Genomic DNA, 22,581 nt, shown 5'->3' on the forward strand with positions numbered 1-22,581 from the left:
TGGAGAAGTGGACTAAGGCATCAATGAAAGGAAAAGGTTGAGATAACCAAAAGAGGTGATGCTGTATTAAATTAGAAAGATGCCTACAGAGAAGAAAATAATTCTAGATTTTTCTCCAACACTTCTTTTCCACTTGAACGGGTTCCACTCGAACCTGTCTCTGATGAAAACTGTGAAATAGATGAGACTGCACGAATATTCTGTGACAATCTTACAACATCTGCCCTGTTCTGCTTCTCCTCTTCCTTCCACAGTTTTTTCTCCCTCCCCTGCTGAGCATTATAACTGCTTATCAAATTTCAGAAGCTCAACTTTGCAACTAGAAGATTTGATGATCTTCTGGTAGAAAAAAATAATCAATTATCTGACTTTGCATAGTCCATCATTCATCTGTAAGTAAAAAAAAAAAACCAGCAAAAGAGAAAAGGAGAGAATTTCTGTCAGATTATCAGGATTCATTTGTGAATGGTCTCTTTTCTGATTTGGTCTAGTTTGAAAGGCTGATGTAAATTCTTCACAACTCAGAATGAATATGGCATTTAATTTTATATGTTGAGCACTGATCTGCATCTCAGTTTGGACATAAAATTGGCCTTGGGAATCACCTATTCTGTAGCTAAGACATTGCTGATTTTAGCTATGTTAGCAATAAACTGGAAAGAGGTAGGTAAACCCTAATCTTTGCAATAAGATAGAATGACTATCAGTCATTGCAAGTAGTAGATAGAAATATGAGATACCATAGGATAAAGCAGGTTGACACTGAGATTGCGTTATTCTGAAAAAGCTTATCTCATTTATGTATTGACAGTCTGGAGATGACGGAACCTCACTATATTTCCAACAAAACGTCCCAACATGCCTTATTATCTCATTCTGATTATACGTGGGAATATGAATATTACGAATATGGCCCAGTCTCCTTTAAAGATCTCAAAGCTCACAAATGTAAGTCTTAGCTGGATGTTTTCTACTGTATGTCCAAATCCTCTTTTGCCCTTTCTCAATTATAGTTTTTAAGATGCACATTTTGAAATCAGGTTTTTTTCCTCTCTCCATTACAGATTCCATTGTGATTGGATTTTGGGTTGGCCTTGCTGTGTTTGTCATTTTTATGTTCTTTGTGCTGACCTTGCTGACCAAGACAGGAGTACCACATCAAGAGTAAGTCCTGCTGCAGGCACTGAAACGTCGTCCCTTTTAGCTTACTTTTCTTGAGCAAGTGGCTCATTTCTGTGGACCAAATAGCCAATTTGTGTTACTATTTAAGAAGAATCCCCCAAAATATACTGCTAATGCCAGAAATGCTACATGTTCACAATTAAATCTAAATATTTCATAACAAATGTATGTACTTTGTTCTACATGAGAATGTAAGAGTTGCCCTCGGTTATTAGGATTTATTGAAACACATTACTGATGTTGGCATAGCTGAGCAAGAAAGACACTTTTCACTCAGAATGCTAAGAATTGCAAATTGATAATATTTGAGAAATATTATCGATTTTCATTGCCCACGTAGTCCTTACTTATCAACTGTAATTGGGATTGGGAACCGTGTAACTAAGCAGCACAATTGTAAGGCATATCATGTGACCATGCCAACCTACAATGGTAGTTCCAGCAATCTCAGTTGCCATAATTAGGCAAATACTGAACAGTCGCAAGAGACTTGATCGCCATCTATGATTTCTTGCTGGCTTTCTCACTGACTTTTGTCAGAAGCCAGTAGAAAATGGTGATAATGCAGGGCCTTGCAACAGCCACAACTACAAGGAACCATTATACGTATTTCTCATTCAGAATTATCAGAACTTTGAATGGTCATTGAATGAGTGCATATCAAATGAGAACTACTGTTTAAAGTAGGAGATCTTTAAGTTCATCCTCAACCATGGAAGATCACTGACATTTTGGGTGAATCCCTCCATCTTAGCAGACCTCCTACCTCACAGGATTGTTAGTGGAAAAATGAAGGGAATGTGTTAGAGCAGGGGTGTCAAACTCAATTTCATTGAGGGCCGCATCAGCATTGCAGTTGCACTCAGGGGGCCGGGTGGGTATGGCCTGGGTGGGCGTGGCTAGAGTGCATACATGTATAGCCTACTGGGTGGGCATGGCCAGCTCTACATCGTTTGCATCAAGGGTGCCTATGGGGGCCTGGGCAGGAGTGGGACAGATCTGAGGGTCTCTGGCAGGAGGAGGGTCTCTGGGCCAGGGCCAAGGCAGTGGGGGCCATTCCCTCACTGTTTCCAGGATGGCTTCGCGGGCCGCATGAAACCACTTCGCAGGCCGGATCTGGCCCCCGGGCCTTGTGTTTGACATGTCTGTGTTAGAGCATGCAGTCTTATTGCGGAAGATAACCCAAGAGTAAACAGGAACAATATACATACACTTGCTAATACAGCAGGAACCAGCAGGAAATGGAAGAGAGAGAACACATCAGCAGAGACTTCCCTTTATACAAAGGCTCTTAAATAGGAACAATATACATACACGTGCTAATACAGCAGGAACCAACAAACCAGTTATAGCAGAAAACAGAAGAGAGAGAACACATCAGTGAGAGACACATCCTGCTGAGTCATTTCCATTATTACATCTTAAATTTTACATTACATAAGCTGGTTAAGCTGTTAAATCAATACCTTGATAGAATGTGATATGGCCACCATGAGTTCCTGGAGGAATGGCAGTGAATAATTCCAATTAATTAACAAACATTAATAAATCTGTTTTGGCATATCCTATTTCAGACCATGCACATAAATGACACTGTACTAAATTTCTTATCCATTGTTCTTCACTCCTTGTTTTATAGGCGTATAAGCTCTTCTGAGAAAAGACTCTGCACAAACAACTTTGTAGCTGATTTTGAACAGCCACTGGATTCTGAGCAAATTTTTTCTCAGCAACTGTTTCTCCATTGCTACATCAATGAACTGGAGGACACGAATAGAACCAAGCAGTGTCATAAGGTGCCAGTTAAGGACACTAGCATCCACTTCCAAGAAGTAATTGAGAATGGTGGACGATTGGAAGAGGAGGTGAACTGTCATATAAAATTCAACATTCCTAACTTTGTGAATTATGATTCTCTGGGTGAAGATGACTTGTTAATTTCTGAGCCATCTATCATTTTGGAGAACAAACCAGTGAGTCAAGTCTCTTGCCAGATTCTTGACTAAAGAAACATGAGCAAAAAGTTTAAGCTTGCAAGTTGGTAGCATCACTCTCTTTGGATGTCTATGAAAAGAGAATACTTGTTTTCTTGCATTCCCATCTCATCCTACTTTTATGGGTTTCAGGACTTTGGCTATTGAAACATGCTTTAGTGCATGACATGGGTTTGGTTCGGAATGCATTTCCTGTGGGTTCTTAAGGTCCCGTGTTTTTACATTTATACATTTTTTTCTTTAGAAAAACAGGTTTGAAGTTGCAATGAGATTCTATTAAGCTCTACACAAACAAAAGTGTTCTATCAACTTGTCTGGAGTCTTTAAATTCCACAGTTCTCTTAGAACATACATGCTGAATTTAAACATCAGAGTAGAAAAATCTAATGTTGAAGAAATTGGGTGCAGTCATATTTAGAAATAAATCACCACGCATTTACCGATTTAAGGCCTGTGTTAAGTGCTTGCATTCACTCTTTTGCACTGATGCAGGTAATGTTGCAGCAAGCTGGCATTTATAAAGTACTGTGATGTGACGGGATCAAATGTTTTTATGAAATTTAGTTTTCAATGTCTTAGAGTCATATCCTATTTTATAGGAATAAATGGATGTCTGTTACTGAGAATGAAACTACGAGCAATAAAACAAAGATTGTACTTATTCCAGTCTACAGCTTTTGACTTTTTATTAAAGAAGAATAAGAAACCCTCTACATGCATAATTATAACTTATAGCAGGGGTGTCATACTGGCGGCCCACAGGCTGGATGCATCACGGATAGGGTATTCCCACCCCAGCTCCGTAAAAGCAAAAACTGTCGCGATACGTCATGTAATGTGATCGAGTTTGACACCTGTGACTTGCAGTATATATAACATCTCTCTTAATTTGATGGCTTCAAAAGTACTTGATTTTTACTTATCCTTTTCTTTTTTAAAAAAGGTTTTATTATAAGGATGGGAAGGAAAAAGGAGGGGTGGGGATTGGGGTTGGAATACAGGGAAGGTTGGGATAGGGATTGGAGTTTCCCCCAATAACATCCAATGTTTGGCAAACAGCATATTGTCTGGGTACATATATATAAATGAGAATATTAGTTAATGATTGATATAATAAATATAGTAAATTATAATAAAAAATATTAAGTTTTCAATCCATAATATTTTTCTTACTAGAATACATTCAAAAATACATATCACCTTCCTTTCTCTCTAATTCGGTTATATAGCCATTGATAAATTTTAGTCCAAGTTCTATAGTAAACTGAATCCTCTTTCTCATTAATCTCTCACATTAATCTATCTTTCTGCACAGTCTAGTATTTTCTTTATTAATGCTTCTTGAGTCGGTAAATTTTCATTTTTCCAGTATTGGGCATAGATAATTCTCACAGCTGTTAATACATGTAATATTAAATAACCGCTCTTCTTGTCATAGTTAGGACCTATCATTCCTAGCAAGAACAATTCTGGTTTAAATCCTATTTGTTTTTTAATCACCTTCTCCAACCATAAATGTATCTTAATCCAGAATCTTTTAGCTTTAGGACATGTCCACCAGATATGGTAGTAAGTACCAGGTCTTTGACTACATTTCCAACAAGCATTTGAGGTGTTTTTAGACATTTTCGCTAATCTCACTGGTATCATGTGCCATCTATAGAACATTTTATACAAATTTTCTTTATGATACAGCTTTAGTTAGTTTAATATTTGTGTCCCATAACTTTTCCCATTCTTCAAGCTCTATAGAATGTCCAACATTTTTTTGCCCAAGTTATCAGTTTCTTTGACTTGTTCTTTCATCTTTAAATTAAGTAAGTCTATAGTCTATATGATCAGCTAGTCTATATGATCAGCTTTTCATCTGTTTTTAACAATATAAGATCTAGTTCTGTCTGTTCCTTGTAAAATGCTGTTATTTTCACGTCTTTTTCATATCTTGTTTGAATATGTAGGTATGGCCCCTATGCTAGGTGAATACTTGTGCTGTAGATCTTCTCTAGATTTTAATTTTCCTTCATTGTCCAATAAGTCTTTATATGTTACAAGTTTCTCATAGTTAATCAAATTTGGGTAAGCGAAGGTTTCCATTGTTGAAAGCCATTCAGGTATCTTAATATAATTTTTTAATTAAATTTTATATTAAATGAACCAATATCAATGATGGAGATTACAGAAGCTATAAAAAGGTAAAAAAAAGATAAGACTGCGGGGCCAGACGGACTACCTGCAGAATTTTACACTGCGTTGCAAGATGTCTTAACTCCAACCTTGAAAGATCTCTGTAATGAAATTCTCCTGGAAACCAAAATACCAAAGACATGGACTGAAGCTAATATTACCTTAATACCCAAAGAAGATAGAGACTTGACACATATAAAAAATTATAGACCAATATCATTATTAAACATAGATTATAAAATCTTCACTTCAATAATGGCAGAAAGAACTAAGAAATTTTTGAATGAACTTATACATACAACCCAAAACTTAAGAACAATTTTGGATGTTTTAGAGTACTACGAAGCCCATCCAGGGAAACAGGTGGCGCTGATATTTCTTGATGCACAAAAAGCATTTGATAATCTAAATTGGCAATTTATGTTTCAGCAACTCATTGAAATGGACTTCGGGGAAAACTTTGAATGCATTCATACAATTTATGATAAACAGACTGCCAGAATAATTGTAAATGGAGACTATACAGAAAATTTCAGTATCAAAAAGGGCACAAGACAGGGATGTCCCCTATTTCCACTACTATTCATATTAACCTTGGAAGTACTGAATAGAAATATTAGACAAGACTGTGAGATTAAAGGATTAGAGATTAAGGGTGAAAAATACAAATTGCAAGCATTTGTGGATGACTTGGTTTTTATATTAGAAGAACCTTTGGAAACAAGCATGAAATTGTTGGATACAATAGAACAATATGGTGGGTCACAGGCCTGATAATAAACAGAAAAGACTAAAGTTTTGACAAAGAACTTAACAGAAAAACAAAAAACGCAACTTATAAGAAAAACAAATCTTCAAATAGTTAAAAAAGTTACATATTTGGGGAATTTATCTAACAGCAAGGTGTATAACAGCAAAAGAGGATAACTATATAGTTATTAAAACAAATTAAACTGGATTTAGAAAAGTGGAAAAATATTCAACTGTCAATGGTGGGGAGAATAGCTACAATTAAAATGAATATTTTACCGAAATCACTTTTTCTATTTCAAACCATCCCGGTAAAATTAGAAAAAGCCTTCTTTGATGAATTAAATACTACAACATTGAAATTTATTTGCCAAGAAAAAAAGCATGAATCAAAGTGAAAATGCTACAGGACATTAGAGAAAGGGGAGGATTTGGACTCCCAGACTGGAAGTTATATTACCAAGCAGCTATTTTAACGTGGATCAAAGAATGGATAACACTTAGAAATAAAAGACTATTATATCTGGAGGGGCATGACTTACAGATTGGCTGGCATGCCTTCTTATGGTATGGGAAGAACAAAGCACATAGATACTTCCAGAACCACGCTATAAGAAATGCCCTTCTTTTAGAATGGGAAGATTCTTACTTATTCTTTTAAGACTGCTCAAGGCAAGCGGTAGCTTAGGTTAAAGTGAGATTTCAGTGGCGTTGCATTTAGTGCTTGCTAAAACACCAAGGGCACCTCTGCTCACTTCTACCAACTACATTAAGACAAAGCTTTAGCTACCATGCTGGGACAGTTGAACAGAACTTCCCACCAGCTTATCCCCAACAGTCTGATTCCATCCTAAGCAGTGGCTCCCCTCTGACTGGTCACTCTATGGGGTTGTCAGTCAACTCCTTCCTCTATGTTGCTGGTTACTATTCTGGGGATTCTGCATTGGAAAAGAAAGTTCCATATAAGCCTGATCCCCATTGTTTTGTGAGGCAGTTCTCAGACATTACCTGGGTTTCTTCAACATCATTGATAAGTAGTACTATGAAAAATGGACTCTTTCTTTAACCCTACTGGCAGGCTGGTGAAATGTTGACTTTTTAACCATTTGCTGGTAGATAAGTGAAATAATGATTATTTACTTGTTTGTTTGCTTGTTCATCCCATCAGAGTGGAGCTGTGCCAGGCTTGAAGTGACCTGGCATTCAATTGCCTAAATCATCTGCAGCAAAATCCTTGAGGAACTTCTGTTACTAACGGCTCCTTCCAGAGCTCCGTTAGTGAAAATAAGTGGTACAGATGTACAATGAACTAAAAGCAAGGAAATGGAGGGACAGAAGGCAGGAAGTGATTGGTGGTTGTGGGAATAGCAGGGCAGGATCCTCTGTAGGTATTTAATATCAGGTGTGAAAAACCAGATCCATACATGAATATTCAAATTAATGGATTTATTGTTAAAAGTTTATGCACTTCTCAACTAAAGTCAGCACTCTTGTGGCTATGTAATGAGCGCCAAAGAATTGAGGCCTTTGAACTATGTTGCTGGAGAAGACTCCTGCAAGTTCCTTGGACTGCAAGGCGATCAAACCGGTCCTAGAGATCATCAACCCTGACTGCTTTTTAGAAGGCCAGATCCTGAAGTTGAAACTCAAATACTTTGGCCACCTAATGAGATGGAAGGACTCACTGGAGAAGAGCCTAATGCTGGGAAAGGTTGAGGGCGAGAGAAGAAAGGGACGACAGAGAATGAGGTGGCTGAATGGAGTCACTGAAGCAGTAGGCGTGAGCTTAAATGTACTCCAGAAGATGGTAGAAGACAGGAAGGCCTGGAGGAACGTTGTCCATAGGGTTGCGATGGGTCGGACACGACTTCACAGCTAACAACAACGATTTTTAACTGATGCCTCTTTTAACTCCCCCCCTGCCCCCGCTCTGCTAGCCCTTCTCCCACAGTACAATCCCACAGTACAAGTATAGCAAGGAACAAGCAAATCTTTTCCTAACCACAAAAAACAAAAAGAACAAAATTGAAATTCTTTGTCAATTTTTCATGTTTTTATTGTAAGCTACCAAAATGGATAGCATATTAAATTAACAAATAAAGAGGGATAATTCTCCCTCAATCCCCTCCCTTCTCTCAACATCACAAATGGATACTGGACTTCCAGTTTAGAATCCTGTTATGTTTTTGGTTTGTTGACATTCTGTTAGTGGGTCTTGCTAACCAAATGCTGATGGAAAGTATCACTTTGGGTGGAGCTGAAAACTGAGTGAAATGACAATAATGGTAAAATAAGGGTGTCTCTCCTCACCTCATTGGTACTTTAAGGGGGAATGAATGGCTTATTGTGAGCAAGAAACTCCTGCAAGGAGCAGGAAATTGGACTAGATGACCTTGAATGTCCCTCCCAAATATATGATTCTGTAATACCGTCTGTCTTTAAAGACCCACCCATGAAAAATGACTGGTTCTTGCTTTCTGAGTGTTGGAGGTAAAGAAGCAGGGATCCCAAGATTGGAGCCAAGGAAACCATGAGCAGACAGAGCACCTGGCTAGCATTTTAGCCAAAATTTAACATCCAAGCAGTGGCTAGGCTGGCTTCATATCCAGCTGGTATCAATCTGGTAGACAAGAAGCAAAATGCTACAATGTGGAATTGCCCTAAGGCTACAAGCTAGTGGGAGTCAATGACACTGCCTTGGAAATGTGGCATTTACATTGACTAAATAACATGCCAAGAACTCTGATCAATAATGAAATATATCACATTTAGTCATTACAAAAAAAATGTAGCTAGACCAGAAAGATGATGGTCACACTTGGCTCTCAACATCAAACAGGTCTGAATGCCAGAATTTTTGGGGAGATTGCAATTCAACACACCTTAGAAGGACAGATTACTTCACATTTGCTTTTTGATATGTATGTAAGTCATTTTGATCCCTAGGGACAGCATAGATTTTCTCCAAGACAACCTATTCCTAATCAGTTCTTTCAGGTCCCTTAATGACATACTCATCGCCACTGTAACTGAGTCCACTGACAAAAAAATTTTTAGCCACTGGAAGTGCTTGCTGAACGAGTTTCTAAATCCCGAAAAGCCTACTTCCTTCCCACCTAACATTAAGGTTGTGTTGGCCGTTGCTTCTATGCAACAACTAGATGAGTTTCATTTATCAACACCATCTGGCCATACTTCAGTCCTAATATCGTTCCTTTCCCATTTAATGGGAATGCTGCTTGCTGATAGCATTATCTGGAATCTTTCCATGAATCTCTTCCTTTATGTTACTCCATCTCTCTTGCCAATGGACCAGGGAGTGGGGAAGCGCAGAATTGTTCTTTCCTAAAGGCAGTGGCCATGTCCTCCCTGAAGTCATCTGCCTCTCTCTTTCCTTCTCCTGTACCCTTGGAGGCAGCAGGAGAGGGTTGCTTTACTCTAGGAGGGACATCCCAGATTGCAGGATGGGGTTCCCTTCTAAAGCAGGGGTGTCAAACTCACAACGTGACATGTCATGACATATCGCGATTTTTTCCCCTCCATTTACGGCAATGGGGTGGGTGCGGTTTCGGCATGACGCATCTGGCCCGTGGGCTGGCAGTTTGACACTCCCCTGTTCTAAAGGAACCTGAAGAAATTCTAGGCTCAGTCCTGCTTTCTCACTTGAAGAAAAACCACCTGGCAGCTGAGATTGACAATGCTGTCATTAAAGTAAGGAGAGAGCTGTGAAACATCAGCGTGTGGGAAAGAACTGTGGAAAAGTGGGAAAGAACTGTAAAGGGAAGATTTGTCTGTCAGGAGAGCAGGTATAAAGAAAGTTGATGTTTTGTTACTGAAAAAAAAGCCAACACAACAGTTTTCAAATATTTTCTAAAAGCCAAATAAGATTCAAGAATATTGTATGAATTATTCTTATGCTAACTATTCTTTGTCCAGAATGCAAAAAACAGTATCGTTATATGACACTTGGATGTTAGCAGTCTTAAAACTTGCTTACCCCTATTCAGTAGACTTTGACTGCAATAATTGTTTGTACCTTGAACGAGCTGCATTAAGTTACATAATTTTACATAGTTGGCCTTTGACCATAAAGATCTAGGTCGGGGGTACGCAACCTTGGCTCTTTTATGACTCCACGAGTCATAAAAGAGCCAAGGTTGCCTACCCCTGATCTAGGTTATGCAATTAAAAAGGGAAGATATCCTATTCTTCCTCCACATCCATTCAGAAAACCACCATGCAGTGCTCTAATTAGGCAGTGGATTAGGCCACAATCAGCTAACCCAGCTGTGATATCGGGCATTTAACAATACTGCATAGGACAAGAATCCAATTAGAGATTACAAAACTGAGTAGGGTTTTTCTTCACTAAATATTTTCAGAAACAAAAATTATGCCTCAGAGATTTTACTGCAATGATTGGAAATCATTTTTTTTTTGCTGACTAAAATAAAAAAGCAAGACTCGTGAAAGCAACCATTATCTTCTCTCCCTATGGTGACCAGTGCCTCATCACATCCAGTTGCTGAACAATCTGTCTCTGTCATCCAACCTTCCCAGAACTCTGGTAAGGTTAAAAAATTGGTAATGTTTACAAAAATCTAATCACGTCTACTAAAATATTTACTAAAATATATTTATTTTAAAATATGAAATTTTTAAAGGATTAAAAAAAATCAGATTTAAATTCTAGATTTAACTCCATTTTTACAGCAGAAATCTGGACCGAGTCAAAAACACTAACCAGTGACCTTTAATGGAATTTCAGCATATTTCTATTTTTATTAGAGCTCTCAGTCTCTGATTAATGCAGATGTTTAAATCTTCCAATAATTTTCTGGCATATTTGAGCTACCTGGTGTTATAACAACACCTTGTTTCTGCAATTGCCGTAGAACATCTAACATTGAATCTAGTTCAATGCGAAATTTTTCCAGTTCTTGATTCTTCAACAGAGCAAGTTTCCTCCATTTCTCTGTTTCCCGAAGATGTTCGACTTCTGCATTATATCTTGCTTGTTGTATTGCCTGTACAGTATGAGAAGAGTTGTTTCAAAACACATGCTCATCAATATCTCCAACTCTGTTTTATTCTTAGAGCATTTACAGCAATTATGGTAAAGTTTAATTTAAAAAAAATTCTTGCAGTAAGGGAGATGCCTCAGATACACTCACAGTATCAGTCCATGGGGTATAAGACGTTTCTCTGAAAGAAACCCATGACTTGTAATAAATTCAGTTCATGCATACTGAAGGATATTGCCCACGGGTACCTTGGTAAAATGAAAAAGATGGGGTGGCCCACAGATTCTAGAATAATAGCAACTTGGCAACATGTGAAAAGGCCGTGAAAAGTAATTCTGAGAATTAATTCTTCACACAAAAAATTCTATGAATCTTTGAACTGCTTTTAGCTCTTAATTCTAGACCAGGGGTAGGCAACCTCGGCTCTTTTATGACTCATGGACTTCAATTCCCAGAATTCCTGAGTCAGCTATGCTGACTCAGGAATTCTGGGAGTTGAAGTCCATGAGTCATAAAAGAGCCGAGGTTGCCTATCCCTGTTCTAGACTGTTCATTATGAAGAGAACTTGCAAAAAATTTGACAGGGAAAGATGTGTATTAACAAATTTATAACCACTGCCACAGATGATTTTGTTTTCTTTCGTCAGAAGCTAGAACTGAGAAAAGACTGTGGTTCTGGTGGCAGAGCCAGCACTAGCAAGGAGTGGGAAGGGAGGCTTTCTTTCCTGACTTCTGACCTCTCATCTGGAAAGGCCTTAATTCCCTTGTTGTCCAAATGCTCATTCTCGTGTCTAAGGAGGTAGGGCAGGATTAAGAAAGCACCTTTCGGAAGCCTTAGTTCACCCTACTGCAAGGGCAGATGCTGAATCACAGGAGCCTGGCAACAATTCAATCCTTTACTCCTTTTTCAGAATCCAGTGCTGCAGGCGATCTATAATTGAATCTTTTAACCTTTACGTTAAATCAAAGAACCAGAAGGGGTCTTTGCAGCATTCTCCATCCAATCTGCGCTTTTAAATAACAATTTGACCGCTTCTTACTGTCTGGAAGTAGATTACATAGACATCAAAGAAGACCGTAATTAAACCAATCTCTTTTTGCTGCCATGGGAACTACTAAGTGCGATACTGAGAACCTTCAATTTTCTCTTGATTTTTCTCCCAAGGCTGCCCTGGGAGTTTTCCAAACTCTCCAACGCAAACTTAGGGGCTACTTGGGAGATGAAAAATGGAAGTGGGAAGAACGTCTTTCCACTACATTGATAGAAGGAATTCTATCAGTAAGATAAGTTTATTGCATAACACCATAAACCCATAATACTTTTAACGATTTTTCAATATACAAATTAATTATATCGGCATGCTTTCACAACAGATTAGAATCCTGAAGCCAGAAAAGTTACAAAGTTACAAAATAAGTTACATTTTAAGATGAATAATTCCTTGTTTTCTTACCTGCTGAAGTTCTTGCTCTCTCTGTTCATAACTGGTTTCCAATTGTCTTATTTTTCGTTCCAGACACGAAAAGTGTTTCAGCTCAGGACTCTGATTCTCTCTAGCTACTTTGAGCTCTTCCAACAACTTCCCCATCTGGAAGGGCAATTTATGTAATGATCCAGCATTTGATTAAGAAAGTATTCAATTATTTTGCTTATACAAACTTGCATCAACTATATAAAAGCATGATTCTACTTCTGGGAGAGTAAAGGATGCAACATTTATGTTTATCTTTTGTGCTCTTCTATGTATCATACACTTACCATACTTACTCAAAGTACATACATTTATCCTCATACAATAATGGTAATTGGGACCATGACTATGCCATTTTAAAATGGCAGTTGCAGCAGTCCCAGTTGCCACTGTTAGGCAAATCACGTGTGATTGTAGCATCCTGCAGTCACACGATTGCCATTTGTGACTTGCTGGTTTCCCCACTGACTTTGCTTGTGGTAAACTGGCAGTGAAAGTCACAAATGGTGAACGCATGACTAGGGCATGCTACAATGCTGTAATTGACAGCCGACTGCCAAATGCCTAAATTGTGTTCATATGACCATGGGAAAGCTGTGATGGACACAACTATGTAAGTCCCTCTCATTCAGTGCCATCGTGGCTGTGAACAGTGGCGATACATTGAGGACTACCTGTATTTGCATATAATAATATGAATAATATAATAATAATACGTATTATTTCTTTTATTTGATTCCTATAGTGCTTGCGCTGCTTTTTCTTGAAAGAACTTAAAAGTATATTGTTATTTTCACACATAAGGCAATGAACATAGCCAAGAACCCTTCCTCCTCCTATTTTTCCCCACAACAACAACTCTTTGAAGTGAGTTGGGCTGAGAGAGAGAGTGACTGGCCCAAGGTCATCCATCTTTCATGGCTAAGGCAGAACTTGAACGTACTGTTTCTAACTTTCTAGCCTGATGTCTTAACTACTGGACTAAACTGACTAAAAATTTATAATTATTAAATATTTTCTACAGTTTTAAAAAATATTTGCACATTTACAGGTAAGTATTGCAATTCTAGAAATGCATATTAAAAATAAGTCTCACTGCTTTCAGTAGGGCTTAGTGGTATGCATGGTATTGCAACTTAAATTTGATGGTACAACATTCTAGACAACATGGGGCAGGTTGAACGTTTGAAAACTTCTCATACACAACACCCCCCTCCCCAGAGCAGTACCACATAAATTGTATCCTTTTCAAGAAATTCTCTTTGAAATAGCTATTTTTAAAATGAAAAATCATTCCATTATATCTACCTATCTCATCTATCTTCTCTATCATCCATCCATCCATCTGTTCAGTTCTCACCAGCTCAAGGTTGACTCAGCTTTCCATCCTTCTGAGGTCGGTAAAATGAGGACCCAGATTGTTGGGGGCAATAGGCTGACTCTGTAAACCGCTTAGAGAGGGCTGTAAACCACTGTGAAGCGGTATATAAGTCTAAGTGCTATTGTTATCTTTCTGTCTGTCTATCTTATTTCTATCATCTCTTCTTTCTCATCTATCTATCATCTATCTATCTATCTATCTATCTATCTATCTATCTATCTATCTATCTATCTATCTTCTTTACCTACCTCCCTACTTACCTATGTACCAACTTTCATCTGATGCTCTTAGCGTTCAGTGAAAATGTCTAATAAGCCACTCTCCCTCCAGTTTGAATTATAACAAACTGGTGAACTAGTTAACAAAATAGGTTTAAAGAATTCTGGCACAAATGCTGAAGCCAGCACACAAGGCAAGAACAGGTGGATAAAGGTCAAAGTATAGATATCACAATCATGATAAAATGCTATCAGGACCTATTGGATAAAACACACCAATTTACGAGGGCCATTCAGAAATAAACCGAATTTACAAACTGCTGTAATAATCTTAAAATACTTTAGATTTCAATTTACCTCCTTCTGGAGAATGGCTTCCCTCCTTTGTGAAACTGCCAGGGCTCCCTCCTCCTTTTGCAGTTCATGAACCTGCTGCTGAAGGTACTTAATAAGGCTCTATGGGGAGGACATAAATATTCTTGATGGTTAGATTAGGTATTCTAAAATATGACACACTTCTTTAAAGGTATGATGGTGTGTGGCTCATCCACTTCAGTAATCAGAATCTGCACTGATTAGGACTAGGCAAAAGAGAATTGTGTTGCACTAGCTGTTCTACTTAAAAGCAGATAACATGCAAAGAACTGTTTCAATTTCATTTTTTAAATATTATTTTCATTGAGGAAATTTTTAAGAAGGTTAAAACACTGTAAATATTAGAAAACAATGAAAATATACTGAATAAGAGAACAGAAAAAGAAATAGAAAAGAAAAAAAGAAAAGATTATAAAGAAATGGCTTCTAATCTTTTTTTATACTACTTATACATGCGTTTATATTTTACTCCTCTCTATAAGGCTATATCATAATTTCCTTCTTTCCATAAATTATCTCCTCTAATCCTAGAAAAATTTGTAACAGTTTTTGAAATGGGATGAAGATGACATGGAGGCAGAAATTAACAAAGTATATAGAATCAATACACAAACCCATAAATCATAGGTTCACTTTTCTCTTTTTCAGCAAAATGTTCACAAGGAGTTTCAGTCACTGAAAAATGTAGTTATTGATATTTCTGTAATCAAATTAATTTTGCCATCTCTGCTAGTTCTGTTATCCTCACAAAGCGTTCTCCCATTATGGGTGTTTCAGAATCTTTCATTTTTGTGCATATCTTGCAAAGGTCTTGCAAAAGTAATCATATATAAAAACAATCTTCCATGGCTCTTTCTAATTATTTATTGAACCCAGAATGAAAGGTTCTGGTTTCAGTTGAAGACTGCTCTATAAAATTATCATTATATGCATTTGAACCTAGAAATTTCTGGCTTTTTTTACAAGTTCTCCAGGCAAGATAAAATGACCAGTCAAAAAGAAGTACTCTTTTTTTGCTCAGTTTTCTAACTGGGATTTCTTTAAGTACAATCACACCTACATTATTAATCTTAAATCTATTAGTGAAATGCTGCTATAAAACTTGATCTCTGCTGTTCTTTCTGACAAAGTGCAGAAGAATATCCTTAGTATATTTCTTAAGTTTTACAAATTGTGTAAACACATAATTTAGGAGTAATATTGTCAGAACTGCCATCTTACGCCTGCACTTTGCATTCACTAGCTGCCAGTCCACTATGAACTGAGGGGGAGGGAGAAGGATGGGAGGGGGGAAGGCTAATGACTCAACGTACGTTCAAGGTCCCATGGTTGGGAATGGCATGGTGCTCCGCACCACCCAGTCTACAGTTGAAGACACGTTCCCAAAACACTTTATTTGAATATGGTTGGAGAAAGGCCAAAAAGTGAATTGGGAAAATTTTGGCATGCAAACTTCAGTTCTGGCTTGGCTATACCGTAACCCACTTGGCTTTTAGTAAACCTTTCACACCGAATTGAGTTGAGAGTCATTCTTACTTAAAGGACCAAGCTGGAGCAGGACTGACAAATATATAGTACAGTGGTTTCTATGACAGCTCATGGAATGAAAAAACTACTTGCTATAATGGCAAGTATGTCTGCAAGATACTGTCTATTTGTAGGGGTATGTTGTGGTATGGGTGTGTATCTACCTCTCTCTCTCTGGCCAATTTTACCTCTTGAGATGAAATCTTGCTGTTCAGTTCTGCTACTTTGGAAATAGAATATTCCCTTGCTTGCTGACAAAGAATTCTCTCCAGCTCCTTCTGGTGTGATACTTTAAGAGTAGCAATATGACCTTGTAACTCTTCTTTTGCCCTGTAAGCAGAGAAAAAAAAAGTAACACTCCTTGCTGTATTGATAGTAAGCTACATATACCCAGTTCTTTCCAAGTAATATGAATATCCCATCTGGCTTGTATGTACTATATTTTTCAAATGTTTCTGCAGCTGTATATTAACCATAATTGTTCTTCCCATTGTTCTTTTTTTACACCACTCTTAAACATGAGGGATAGGGCAGAGTTCCCCAATCTATCTGGCTTTCCAGTGGGGGGGGAGGGAAAGGGGATGGTTCCATGCATGTAGCCGGCAAGTGCGTGCATGTGCAGCTCCATTTGCGCATGCATGCGCTTGCCCGCTGCTCACGCACGTGGAGATGTGTGTGTGCATTTACACTTCCGTGCCCAGTTCCAAATGGCTCCCCGGGGGTTGGGGACTCCTGAGATAGAGGACAGAAAGGAGAAAAAAATATGTCTGCTTTAGGACCAATCTTAAGAAGAAATATTTAAATCTTTTAATTCTAATAAAGCAAGTACCAGCATTAGCATTAATGACAGTGCAAAAAGGATCAAGACAGAGCCAAAAAGGAAATGAACTGTGGTATTTCTCTCAATTTTAAATGAACGAGTTCATTTTACAAAATGAAATAGTTTGTGCACTAAACAAACATCTTAGGAAAATTATTCACTGTAAGGAAAAGCAATATATGTGTGATTTCTATTCTAACAATACATCTCTTCAAAAGATTCTATGTAAGACTGGCTGATCAAAAAGGGCTTGTTTAAATTTTTTTTTAAAAAAAAACACTTAAAAAAAAACCTGTGTAAGTTTCTTCGAGTGGTCCAATTAACTGCAAGGATCATGTGATAAAACTCCATAATTTATTTAAGGGTAGAGTGCAAATAATACTATACAATTGTAATTTAGATTGTATTTGTAACATCACTGCATTAAAAAGTAATGGGAAAAATTCAACAAATGCCAGTGGAAGCTTGACTTCAACTGCAAGGAAAAAGTTTTAATTTAATCTGGCCCGGCTGAGGAGAGCTGCTTCGAATGAACAGGCTTCCAGGAATGCACTCGTGAGACGGGCAAGACTTCAAATCAGCAATCATTACTACTCCACAGGGATCAATGGCCCTGGGCGTGGGTTAACAACTCTAGACCATCAAAAGATTACCTTCTCATAAGATCTTCAGCATTTGCCAAAGCTGCTTGAGATGTCATCCTTTCCTCGTTTAGCTCCAGTTTCAATTTTTCCAATTCTTCTTTCAGGTGGGCATTTTCTTGTTGGACTTCTGAAATGTGAGCGTCAGCAAAGACATTGGGCCGGTATATCTTATCCTTGAGACGATCGGGAAAAACCCCCAAATCCCTAGGGACCTTTTTCTCAGGACTCACAGAGTCTTTTTCTAGCGTTCCTTTTTTATCAAGCCTTCTTCCAGAATTTGTACTGGACAGCATCCTCCTCCTCTCTTTTTGAAGCCTTTCGACAGTTTTGGTGAGATCTTTGATCTCCCTGTTTTTGGCAATCATTTCCTGATTGAGCCGAACCAACTGGGCTTTTGCACGAGCTTGTTCCACCTGATATTCTAGTGCCTGCAGATCTGCATCGTCATCTCGTGGACGCTTCTGACTTTCTAGCTGGGCTACATGGCTTCGGAGGGAATCGATTTCAGCCTGGAGATTCCGAACAGTCTCTTGGTGGGCTTCGTTGACCTTACACAGTTCCCGATCAAAGCTGGATGACTTGTCTTGAAGCTTCTGAGGCTCATTCAGCAGTTTATATGCCAACAGTTGTTCAAGTTCCTCAATTCTTTTCTCATATTGAAGCTGTAAAGACAGATTGCAGGAAGTATAGATTCACCTATATTTGGTTTTATTTGCTCTGAATCTCAAAGGAGAGCGAGGACGCAATACTTAATGGTTCCTTAATGCTTTCCCAGGGAACACATGATGGCCTCCTAAGCAATCACCAGGATAGATCCAGACTGAAATATCCAACTATGTTACTTTGCATACCAACCTGAGAAGTGTATTATCTGCCAGCTTTCCTAGAGGGAAGCCATCAAGCCATGTTCCCGTAAGAATACCAATGGTATGAACAATGAAGTATGGTAGATCATGTTATTTTTCTTAACCGCTTTGACAACACTCATTTTAAAAAAGACTCTGACACCAATAACCAAGAGTGGAAATATTTTTTAAAAATGCAGCTTGTTGTGCAGCATAAACAACCCAAGTCCAAACACTTGCCCCATTATACCTTCCTTTCTATGAAAGCTAAAGTCAACTTGTGATGCTAAAGTGACAAAGTAGGCTCACTTACATGCATGCTTTAGCTTAAAGGTAAGGTAAAGATTCCCCCACACATGCATGCTAGTTGTTTCCAACTCTAGGGGCCGGTGCTCATCTCCGTTTCAAAGCCGAAGAGCCAACGTTTGTCTGAGGACATCTCCGTGGTCATGTGGCCGGCATGACTAGACGCCAAAGGCGCACGGAGACTGGTCTATAATTGCCAAAATCTTTTGAATCAAAGCGGGTTTCTACTGAAGCCCCGGCTCATCTTCACCAGCGTTTTTACTGAATAGTAAAGAAGAGCCTGTTCTGCACAGGTAAAACCGAGGCACGTAATACATTCCTTATCATTTCTACCGGTACAAAATAGATTGAAGCCTGCAATGGCCTCATCTACACCAAAGCCTTTCACTTGCAGTCTAATGGGCATCTTAACAGCTTCAATCTTTTCAGCTGTCAGCAGATTTTAAAAGAAGTATTTAAAACGTTAGTGAGGTATTTCACCTTTATTTTTTGAAACTGTTGTTCCATGGCACGGAGACTTTTTTTGGCTTCATCATCTTTACCCTCCAGTTCTGTTTCTAACTTCTTAACTCTTTTTTCAAGAAATTCCACCGTATTACTTTTTGGTGTAGCATCGCCGTCTCCCTCAGAAGCTGCGGTAGCAGCAGCATATATCAAAGCTGGCAAAGAATTAGGATATCTTCTCTTCAGAATCCCTTCCATTTCCTTAACCTTTCAAAAGACACATTAAATTAAAATAAAATAAAAAAACCACTTAGGAAATCAGAAGGTTTAGAGCCAAGGTATTTTAGTTTTACATTTTCAGTGAAAGAGAAAAGTGTCTGCTAATATTTACACTGAAATTTTAAACATACCTAAGGATACTTGTTTCGTAGTTGAACAGTACAAATATGCAAACGATACTGTTAATAGGCTAAAGGGAGAATCCTAGGATTATACTGAATATAACTAGTGGGATTTATAACTGACATTTCTAATTATAATTTATAATTAACAATTCAATTCTAATTATTATTGGACACCTGCTTTCTTACAAGCCTCAGCTGTGAAAATGATTTCACTAAATGAGAAGAGAGAAAACAAGAACTCAGTAGCAAAGAAATCCTTTGCATGCTAAAAATATCAGAATCACCCTTTAACACTTCCATCTAAATTTGGGGCAGACATGCATGCACACTGATCATTTCCCAAAACCAATATATTTCAGGGGTCTAGGGAAAGAGCAATGAAAAGACATAGATATATAATTTTTTATAGATTGTCCATCTCAGAAAGGGACTGAAATACCTCTCAGTTACGGTAAATGAACTAAACATCCTTCCTTGGACATTATTTTAGTACAAAGATTATTTGGCCTTAATTCCCTATCGGATAGGGAATCGGATAGGGCCTACCCCACTCTGTAAATCTATTTAACGATTTCCCCCCAGAAAAGGGCTTCAAAGCAAACACAGTTAAATCACCACTCTAATTATTAATGAAAGTAGGCACTAATATAATACCGGAAAAAGGACTGTATTACATACCTGCCGCTCAAGGTCTTGAATCCGTTTAGCATCTGCCGCCCTGTTTTTTAGCCTTGTCCTTTGCTGGGCAGAATGATGCCCAGCTTCACTTCTAAGTTTTTCAACCTGCGCAATAAAAAGTAAAAGTATACCAAAGAATGTATAATAACCTAAACAATCCATTTATCACTACCATAACACAAAGTATTTTCTCCCCCCCCCAATGGAAGTCTTTCCTTCATGAAAACAGGACTGGAACCCAGACACTGACTTTCTCAGTAACAGTTGTCCCTCTGGAACAGCTTGCTTCGCCCTGATGTTAGGTGTGCCTTGCTCTGATAACGTATCAGGAGATGCTAAGTCATTCTCTCTACGATAGCATTCACATTATCGAATAATTTCTCTTGAACAGATCTTTATTGGTTTTTTGTTTTAAAAAAAAACTCTTAAGTGTTTGATCTTTACAGCAGTATTTTTTAAAGCCTGTTAGTCAACGTACAAATTTCTTTTCATTCTGTCAATTCCATATCAGCATGGGGGGAGGGGGGGCTCTCTTCTTTATGGATTTGTCTGATACTGAACCATATCTTGTTCCACCAACGTTTTTGTGGAGACTCAAGGTTGGATTGTAAGTACAATATCGCTAATAAGTAATTTCAGTTTATGTTCTTGTGCAACTAATTTGACTTCTAGAATTTTATTTTTTTATGTATTTATGTATTACCAACGGTTCTAATGGTAGCTCTATTAGCTAATAATGCTAATGAAAATAAAGGAGAGGATAGCCTTGTTTTGTCTCTCTCTTGTTTTATGCATACACAATATTTAATATTGCATATTGGAATATTTACCGTATTTTTCGGACCATAAGACACACCTGACCATAAGACGCACCCAGTTTTTAGAGCAGGAAAACAAGAAAAAAAATATTCTGAACCAAATAGTACCGGTATACTAAAACAGGGCTTTTCAACCTTTTCATCCATTGCACCACTTTTAGGACAAGGCAATGTCCGAGTACCACCAGTCGCCCAGTGACTGTTCAGTTACGATAGCACTGAAAAAAGTGACTTATGCCCATTTTTCACACTTATGACCGTTGCAGCATCCCCAGGGTCATGTGATTTACATTCGGATGCTTGGCAATCGATTCATATTTATGATGGTCACATTGTTCCAGGGTCATGTGATTGCCTTTTGCAACCTTCTGACAAGCAAAGTTAGTGGGGAAGCCAGATTCACTTAACAATCATGTTACTAATTTAATTTCTCTCTCTCCCCTTCTCTTTCTCTCCCTCTCCCCCTCCCTCTTTCTTTCTCTCTCCTCTCTCTCCCTATTTTTCTCTTTCCCTCTATTTCTCCCTTTCTCTATTTCCCTCCCTTTCTTTCTCCTTCTCTCTCTCCCTCTCTCCCTATTTTTCTTTCCCTCTATTTCTCCCTCTTTCTCTCTCTACCTCTATTTCCCTCCCTCTTTCTTTCTCCTTATCTCTCTCTCCCTTTCTTTCTCTCCCTCTCTCTTTCCCTCTCCCTCTTTCTCTCTCTCCCTCTATTTCTCTCCCTTTCTTTCTCCTTCTCTCTCCCTCCCTATTTCTTTTTCCCTCTTTCTCTCTCTCTATTTCTCTCCCTCCCTCTCCCATTGTCCCTTCTTTCTTTCCTTCCTTTCTTCCTTCCTTCCCTCCCTCTTTGTCCTTCCCTCTCTACATTAGAGCAGTACCCGCGGAGGCGGCCCTGTGGCCCGCAAGGGAGATTGCCAGGAACGTGAATCAGCCGATCTCGCGCTGCTGCAATCTCTCGGTTTCAGCTTCCCTTGCTACAAGAGAAAGCAGGCTGAAACGAAGCGAGGGAGATGCAGCAGGTCGAGCGAGATTGGCCAATTTGCGTTCCTGGCAATATCCCTTGCTCCATTTCAGCCTGCTTTCTCTTGTAGCAAGGAAAGCTGAAACCGAGAGAGGGAGATTGCAGCAGCGCGAGATTGGTGTTTCTCAGCACGTGCCGATTCGTGCTCCTGGCAATCTCCCTTGCTTTCCACTTGCGGAGGTTGGGGCTGGCTATATGGATCACCTTCGGACCATAAGACGCACCCTTGTTTCCCCCCCCACTTTTTTGGGGAAAAAGTGTGTCTTATGGTCCAAAAATACGGTAATTTATATTTAATTTTGTGTGTTGCAAATCACAATTGGAGTAACAGCAGCATATACAGGAAGGAAGGAAGGAAGGAAGGAAGGAAGGAAGGAAGGAAGGAAGGAAGGAAGGAAGGAAGGAAGGAAGGAAGGAAGGAAGAAGCTGATATGAATAATGAACCTGAAATTCTATCTTCCTTTTTATTGGGCTTATTAAACATGGCAGAGAAACCA

The 22,581-nt window shown here is 38.5% G+C and overlaps 2 protein-coding genes across 5 annotated transcripts in view; one reads left to right on the plus strand and one right to left on the minus strand.

Moving 5' to 3' along the window:
- Positions 1 to 818: 818 nt before the first annotated feature.
- Positions 819 to 22,581, plus strand: part of MRAP2 (melanocortin 2 receptor accessory protein 2) — a gene marked incomplete at its 5' end in the record, with an annotated part of 869,028 nt that continues 847,265 nt past the window's right edge. The window contains 3 exons of one of the 2 annotated variants that reach the window (XR_014494211.1): positions 819 to 948; positions 1,065 to 1,164; positions 2,822 to 7,602. Coding sequence is in view for 1 of the 2 variants with exons in the window: in XM_083377688.1 (XP_083233814.1) it covers positions 819 to 948; positions 1,065 to 1,164; positions 2,822 to 3,188 (597 nt within the window). Of the gene's footprint in view, positions 949 to 1,064; positions 1,165 to 2,821; positions 10,182 to 22,581 lie in introns of those variants that run through there. The other variant, XM_083377688.1, reaches the window with a different exon arrangement.
- The window catches only part of CEP162 (centrosomal protein 162), a 41,923-nt gene continuing 29,996 nt past the window's right edge, over positions 10,655 to 22,581 (minus strand). For all 3 annotated transcript variants that reach the window (XM_083379808.1, XM_083379806.1, XM_083379807.1), the window contains 7 exons: positions 20,249 to 20,353; positions 19,203 to 19,433; positions 17,581 to 18,233; positions 16,296 to 16,437; positions 14,563 to 14,661; positions 12,589 to 12,723; positions 10,655 to 11,137 (listed from right to left, as the gene is read on the minus strand). In XM_083379808.1, the coding sequence (XP_083235934.1) occupies positions 10,928 to 11,137; positions 12,589 to 12,723; positions 14,563 to 14,661; positions 16,296 to 16,437; positions 17,581 to 18,233; positions 19,203 to 19,433; positions 20,249 to 20,353 (1,575 nt within the window). In that variant the 3' untranslated portion in view covers positions 10,655 to 10,927. The remainder of the gene's footprint in view (positions 11,138 to 12,588; positions 12,724 to 14,562; positions 14,662 to 16,295; positions 16,438 to 17,580; positions 18,234 to 19,202; positions 19,434 to 20,248; positions 20,354 to 22,581) is intronic.

Source organism: Vipera ursinii (assembly GCF_947247035.1).
Source record: "Vipera ursinii genome assembly, chromosome: 1".
NCBI classification, from domain to species: Eukaryota; Metazoa; Chordata; class Lepidosauria; order Squamata; family Viperidae; genus Vipera; species Vipera ursinii.